The sequence below is a fragment of the Gekko japonicus genome, unplaced genomic scaffold, assembly GCF_001447785.1.
Source record: "Gekko japonicus isolate JY-2015 unplaced genomic scaffold, Gekko_japonicus_V1.1 scaffold113, whole genome shotgun sequence".
NCBI classification, from domain to species: domain Eukaryota; kingdom Metazoa; phylum Chordata; class Lepidosauria; order Squamata; family Gekkonidae; genus Gekko; species Gekko japonicus.
In genome coordinates, this window is record NW_015160211.1 from 798809 (window position 1) to 806336 (window position 7528).

General features: G+C 42.9%; 1 protein-coding gene across 1 annotated transcript in view; it reads left to right on the forward strand.

The window, feature by feature from the left end:
* The window catches only part of TCP11L1 (t-complex 11, testis-specific-like 1), a 24648-nt gene that overhangs the window by 7761 nt on the left and 9359 nt on the right, over nucleotides 1–7528 (forward strand). Inside the window, exons 2-6 of the mRNA XM_015409727.1 lie at nucleotides 196–355; nucleotides 1330–1462; nucleotides 3033–3153; nucleotides 4955–5175; nucleotides 6379–6515. Of these exons, the coding sequence (XP_015265213.1) occupies nucleotides 202–355; nucleotides 1330–1462; nucleotides 3033–3153; nucleotides 4955–5175; nucleotides 6379–6515 (766 nt within the window). The 5' untranslated portion in view covers nucleotides 196–201. The remainder of the gene's footprint in view (nucleotides 1–195; nucleotides 356–1329; nucleotides 1463–3032; nucleotides 3154–4954; nucleotides 5176–6378; nucleotides 6516–7528) is intronic.

Here is a 7528-nt window from a genome sequence, read left to right on the forward strand (position 1 = left end):
TTGAGGAGAGAGATTTGGGATGGCTGCAGAGATTTTTTTTTGACCTCCTGGGACTCAAGGGAATGGGGCTTGCAAGTCTATTGCTTCACAATGACCAATAGTTTTTGTTGCATAACCATTCAAAACACAGTTTGGCTAGAGTGATAGGTTTACAGCAGTGAATTTAATTGCTTCTAATCTCTTCAAACCAAAAAGCTGAGAATGTCCCGGGACCAAGACAAGCCAGGTGGCAGTGGAAGAAACTCAAGTGAGTCTGAAGATGACCAGCAGGACGCCTTAGACAATCCAGAACAGTCAGTCAGAAAGAAGATTCGACAAAATACACCAAGTCCAAGCAAAGGCAACATGCCTCAAGGTGAGCAAAACTAGCAAGATCTTTCTCCCTCCTTAAAACGAAACTATTCTGCAATACTTTCTATACAATTAAATAGTTTCTCACATTACATGGACCGTTTTAAAACTGTATTTGCACTTTTATTTCATAAAGTATTGATTGGATCCTTTGGCTGTACAACTGGAAGATGGCTCTTTCCCCCTTGTCCTATTTCCACAGCAGTCCTTTGCAGCCCCCCCACCCCCCAAGGGCATTGCTGAAGAGAGTCAAAGAACACTCATTGTTCTGGGGGAGCTGCAGCGTGGAGGGGAACTGGCTGAAGTTGGAATCACATTGCTTTTGTGCCGATGGGACTCCTGCTTTGTGTTTCCCTCTCGTGATATCTTAACATGCTCCAAGGAATATATGATGGAACGAGCCATGGTATTGGTACCCAGGGTAAATTTGTGCCTATTTTTATTGGTTTGTTTAAGTTAAAATTTTGAGTTTTCTGGATCTGAAACTGAGAGCAAACCCATCTCTCTTTTTTCCCCATTGTCCTGTTGCTGTCTCTAATGACTTTGGTCACAGGGCTCTTTTTGTAGCAGGAGGTCCTTTGCATATTAAGCCACACACCCCTAGTGTAGCCAATCGTCCAAGAGCTTACAGAGCTCTTCCTACTGGGGCTACTGTAAGCTCTTGGAGGATTGGCTACATCAGGGGTGTGTGGCCTAATATGCAAAGGAGCTCCTGCTACAAAAAGAGCCCTGATTGGATGTTTTCCAAATTTTAATAAAATCAGCAGTCGTATTCAGAGGAAGGGGTTGGTCCTTCAGTTTCTTCTAAAACTCTACCTCCTTAGTTTTCTTCTTGTTTACGTTTATTGCAGCACATATATTGCCCTTCCGGCAGCCTTCATTTTATCCTCCTGAACAGCAGCCCATTTTTTTCCTAGTTTCTGGTTGGACCTTTATTAATATGCTTAACTGACTGAAGTATATTTAATTACCTTGCAGCTAGCCCCCCTCAGTTTGTATCGGTGGAAGAGCTGATGGAAACAGCAAAAGGTGTAACTAACATGGTATTAGCCCATGAGATTGTTGTCAATGGAGGTTTCCAGATTAAACCGGCAGAATTACCAGAAAACAGGTATGAGGACTCTTACTGTAGACAGGCAAAGTAGACTTTTTCAAAGCTAGGAGTAAAGCTTATTAGCACGTGAAATGAAGCCCCAACTCATGACTCCAGCAGTGAGCACGTAACGATTAAAAGGTATCTTCCTGAAACTTTACTAGGAAGTAAGAAAACATAGAACCGCTTTGACCTGGTTAGACACTTACTAAGAGAATCTCAACAAAGTGAAGGGGAAAGAAAACCTTGGCTCACATAATGTCTTCTTCCCATCCCTTTACATTGCATAAAGTATATGTGGGATCTCCTTAACCCTGCAGATAATTTCTGTCTTGTGGGGGGAGGGGGCAGGGCAGAACGATTAACTTGCACAAACCTGGTCAAATGTTATACTCTCTGTGTGGTAAGGGGAGTCTTTGAAGTATGCCAGTTTTATCCTCTTGTTTAGGGACTTTGTAGTTGATTTCCATTGTGTGCAGCCCAGTCCTGTGTTAAGTGACAGAAGCCCCATTGTTTATCATGGGAGTTGTTCCTTAGTAAGTGTGTGTAAGATGGCAGCTTTAGACAGAGTTTAATTATGTATATAATTTCCCCTACTCTGGAAGAATATCCATGGAAAGAATTAAAAACCCATTCTTTAATTCATATCTAGGCAAAGATCAAGATAGGTAGCCGTGTTTGTCTGTCTGTAGCAGTAGAAAAGAGTAAGAGTCCAGTAGCACCTTAAAGACTAACAAAAGACTAACAAAACATACCTGAAGAAGTGAGCAGTGACTCATGAAAGCTCAAACCCTACCACAAATTTTGTTAGTCTTTAAGGTGCTACTGGACTCTTACTCTTTTTTCATATTTAGGTACTGTTTCTTTATGGACATTACTCCATAAGTAATCTTCCATGTAGCAAAAACACTGTATTAGAGTCCACACTCAGTTGGTTGTGATAGCCAACACTAATGTTGGACGTTCCTCTCCCCACATATACACAAATCCATTATGAATGGGACAACAATGGAAAGGGGGTAAACTCTTCCTTTGGTAATCTCTTTATGGACTTGTCAGCAAAGGAAGCTCTCAAAGTGAGATTGGCTGTAGTCCGCCAGTTCCTTTGGCTCTGTGCCCTAATTGCTTTTAGCCCCAATAGAAACAAGGGGAAGGGTGTATGCTGAGTTTCTTTTGCTGCTGTATGATTTAGCTGTGCCTTTTGATCCTGGCTGCCGATTCTTCCCTGGCTGTTACTTGTGAGCTCTGACTCATTCTTGGACTCAACAAGAACATTGTCTTTAGCTAAGACATTTTATGTTACAGTGTCAGCCATTTCATATTCTTATTTAGCTGCTTTATGTCTTACGTGTTTTTATCTTAACCTTCTTCCAAGGAGTGCAGGACAACATCCATAGTTCTGTCCTCTGGTCACCCTGAGAATGAGTGAATGGTCTAAGATTGCTCAGTAAATTTCATGGTGTAGTGAAGATTTGAATCTGGGTCTCCTTGGTCCTATTTTTGCTAATCAAGTTTTTCTTTAATAAGCCCAACCTGGCTCTGCACTAGAGATCTCATTTCAGTTTTCTCCTGTTGCACTGTTTGTCAGCCTGGAAAAAAAAGTCAGAGATATTGTCCACAAAGCTTTTTGGGATTGTCTGGAAGCCCAGTTAAAAGAAGACCCACCATCATATGATCATGCAATTAAACTTGTGGGAGAGATCAAAGAGGTAAGAAGAGGGAATGATTTGTTCTTTGTAAATCTGCCTTTCTCTCTGTCCATAGCACCATTCCAGTAGGACACCCCTCACTAATTAATGCCTCCCATTATGAAAACTGTCAGTTTATTCCTGTTTAATAGTTCCTGTTTTTAACCAGCCAACAGTCCGTAAGAGGAGTTAGCCTTTTATTCTGTTTCACTGGGAAGGGATTTTCTCAAAAGTTCTGCTTTTGAACATCCTGGTATATATTGTAGACCAAATGATCCTTATCTACATTTTATCAACACTTTTGAAGATACCTCTAAAAGGTTAGTACAGCAGATTCAAAGGCACCTATAATAGAGACCAGTGCTATCTCTGTTGCCTTCAAGATAGTTTGAATTTTCTTACAGCAGTAATGTGTTTAGCCGAATTATCCTGTCTTGAGCAGTGACCTGTGTCATTTGCTGTAGATCAGTGGTCTTTTGACCTCTTGGGGATCGTTGGGTGTTGAGGAACACACAAATCCTTTCAGTGGCTTTGGAATACTTCCATAATTATTTTGTGAATTCGTAGTTATAGGCCCTGTACCACAGAGCTCTGAAATCAACCTAATAAGCAGCTTTTGTTTTCCCATAACTCTTCTTATGACTAGATGCTAAAGAAGAATGATGTTGGCCATACTATTCTCCCAGCTGATTGACTCACGTCATTCTTTATTCTTTGTTTGCAGTAACGTTTCCACGTTATGTCTTGAAACTCTGTATGATGCTTCTCCTCTCGGAAGTAGTATTTAGAAAAGGCAACTTGCAGGAAAGAAGCGTTTATTTGTGTTATGTATTATATTTGTCCCTTCCCTTTCTTCCTTCATGGATCATAAGGAAGGGGGTATATAGGATTCCTGGTGGGGCTCTCACCCGGACACTGGCTAGAGCTGAACTTTCTTGCCTTCAGTAAGGTAGCTGCACTGTATGCCCTTAAGAGCCTGCTGTGGGCCTTCCCATACTGCTTTCCCCTTGCCTTTCTCCCCTCTTCCCCCAACCCTGTCGCTTCCCCTCCCCTGGCCGGGGTGTTGCATCCATGTTTTCCACAGACAAAGGAAAGCATCTAGAGATTGTGGTTGGGCAACAAGAGGGAAGAAGAAGAAGAAGAAGAAGAAGAAGAAGAAGAAGAAGAAGAGGAGATTGGATTTATACCCCACCCTTCACTACCCAAAGGAGTCTCAGAGCAGTTTACAAACTCCTTTCCCTTCCCCTCCACACAACAGACACCCTGTGAGGAAAGTGGGGCTGAGAGAGCTCTTGACAGAAACGTCTTTTTCAAGAACAGCTCATTATCAGAACTATGGCTTGCCCAAGGTCATCCAGCCAGGTGCAAGTGGAGGAGTGGGGAATCATACCCGGTTCTCCCAGATTAGTGTCCGTGCACTTAACCACTACACCAAACTGGCAGATGGGAGAAAGGTTGCATACTTTTCCCCAGTCACTACTTCTCCCCTGTAAATCGTCCCCTTCTGATGCTAATTTACTGTAGTTCAAAATAAACGGAGTTGCAAAATATTCAGTTTCCCCTTCAGATGTCTCAGTCAGAGAAAATAACTGTATGCACACTTTAACCCTGGTTTCCTGTATGTAGTCCCTGCTCAAGAATCCCGAGTAGCTTGTTTACTATAAACAGTGAATGAAAACTTTATGAAGTTGAGTTTATAAAATTGTACCACACGTAGCAGTGTAACATTTCTTTAGTGGTTATTGGGTTTGAAATGGCATTTACAGATTATAGCAATGCAATATTGGTAAGAGCTAGTAATAGGAACGTTCCTTTCTTTCAGGCTCTTCTGTCTTTCTTGCTGCCTGGTCACACTAGATTAAGAAATCAGATTACTGAGGCTCTAGATCTGGAGCTGATAAAACAGGAGGCAGAAAATGGTGCCCTTGACATTACTAAGCTGGCAGAATTCATTATTGGAATGATGGGGACTCTCTGTGCTCCAGCTAGAGATGAAGAGATTAAGAAGCTGAAAGAGATTCATGAAATAGTCCCCCTTTTCAGGTACTAGAATGCAATGAAAAAGTCCTTTAGAAATGTATTTCTTCAGTTCTTGCATGCCCTAGAAAATCCTGAGAGATAAAACTTCTGTATGTAGCACTGAACGGATTTTCCTGTCAAACCTGGGTGGAATACTGCTGGGAATGCAGGAATACGGAGTGATAAGGAACACTGTTTTGGTCAATATTCGGTCAGTCTGAGGAATGCTACTGAAGACTTGCAGTTAGAATACGTCTCTTTGCCCTTGCTTTCCAAGCATGAAGCTGAATGTTTGTCTTTCCCTGTGGCCCCCTGAGGTGCTCAACTGGATCCTGGGCTGAAACTTCTTCAGATGTACTTCAGGTGGGGGCTCACGTGATTGAATCTTCTTGTATCTGGAAAGATTCCTAGCACACACAAAAATAGATGCTGGGTAGCAGGGTTTTAAGGTAACATTCTCCCTGGTACCTAGTCTTCTAGGTGCAGGGACCTTTTCATGAGCCCCCAGTCTGAAATGGCACCGGTTTATCAGTGAGAACTAGCCTGAAATAATTTGAAAATTACTCCTAAAGCCAGTAGAGGTGTTCTGTTAGCCTATGGTGGTCTAAACCAAAGAGATTTCTGGTCCCTTAAAGATCAGTCATAACCAGGGGTCATTTCATAGAAAAAGAGCTAGGGGGACTCATTAGCATAACTCATTAGCGTATGCCACACCCCCTGTCATCACCGGAAGTGTGTCCTCCCCACAGCCGGCGGCGACCTCCAGCGGGCACCAGCAGGGAGCTCCAGGCCCCACCCTCCCGCACCTCACCCGGGGGGATGGCGTCCCCCCGCGTCCCCCCCCAAATGACCCCTGGTCATAACATAGGCTTTTATTTACTCCTGCATGGATACTAGAAGAAATCTGTTAAAATCTTTAAGGTGCCTCAATACTCCTTTTATTCTTTTTAAAGGTAACCTGTTGTCAACGTAAGTTTCTGCAGAATGGAAGTCTGAAGAGTGTTTTTTAATTTCTGCAGACCTTTCTTTGAAAGGAGAGCAGTCTTGATTCTGTGCACAAACTCCTGGATTTTTTTGCTGACGACATCTATACTTTGTTTTTCTTGGGAGCATAATGTTCTCGCTATTACTGATATACAGTTTATTAAGACTTACATTTGGACTGACTGCAAGCACGTGGATCTCCTGCTTGACACACTCAATGTTCTGTTCTCTCTCTTCCTGCAGAGCCATTTTCTCTGTGTTGGACTTGATGAAAATGGACATGGCTAACTTTGCTGTCAGCAGCATTAGACCACATTTAATGCAGCAATCGGTTGAATATGAAAGGAAGAAGTTTCAGGAACTGTATGAGAAGCAGCCAAGTATGACTTTTGTTATTTACCGTTATTAAATAACTTACCACTGTCGCTAAAATGCAGATTTGAATGTGGTGTTAGTGTTCAGTGGTCAGCTTTTAATTTGAGAGATGTGCTAGAATACTTATATTAATGGGAAAAGGGTATAACAGCTATCACATCTTGCATTACTTGTGGACGGAGGACGCAGTAAGATAAGCCCTTCTTTATGGTGGGTCTTTGCTTATTGGAATGTCCTTTCAGACTCCTCTGAACTTTAACAGCAGGTTGCGGTGTGAAGGTGCTTACTGTTGAGAGAAAGGCAACGGTCTTCTTTCTGTTATGTCTTTCATCTACAATTTATTTATTTTTATTTCTTTATTTGCATTTTTACCCCGCCCTCCCTGTGAACGGACTCAGGGCAGCTTACACAGGGGCATAAGCCCATACATCTCTCCTTATATATAATTGAGTAGTGGGTGCCAAAGTTCTAAATTCTAAAATGCCCGCCTTTAGTGTAAGGCCGGAAAAACTGCCACTCAGACACTGGCTGGGTTGACTGGCTGCTTTGTGCAGTCCCGCCCAGCGTTCCAAGGTCATTTGCATATGGAAGCTGATTGGACCTCACTCCATTACACACCTCAAACTCACCCCCCCCCCCGCAAGGCAGTTGGAATTTTCAGTTGCATAATAGGGGAGAGGAGAATGATGTCAGCTGCTCCCTAGGCATAGGCTGTGGGGGGGGGTGTTGTAAAACTTAAGACAGACAGGCAGGTTGGCTGATGGTTGCCAGGAAAGGACATAGGGTTGCCAACTCCAGATTGGAAACTTCCAGGATATTTTAGGGATGAAGCCTGCTGAGGGTGGGATCTGAGGAGAAGGAGGAAGAGGGGGACCTCAGACAGATACAATGCCATACTGCCCACACTCCAGACAAGCTGTTGCCAGTCTCCAGGTGACAGCTGGAGACATCTTAACGCTTTGGTGCTACTTCAAAGTGCTGTAATTTATCAACAGAGTAGTGTTTCGGAAAATCTTTA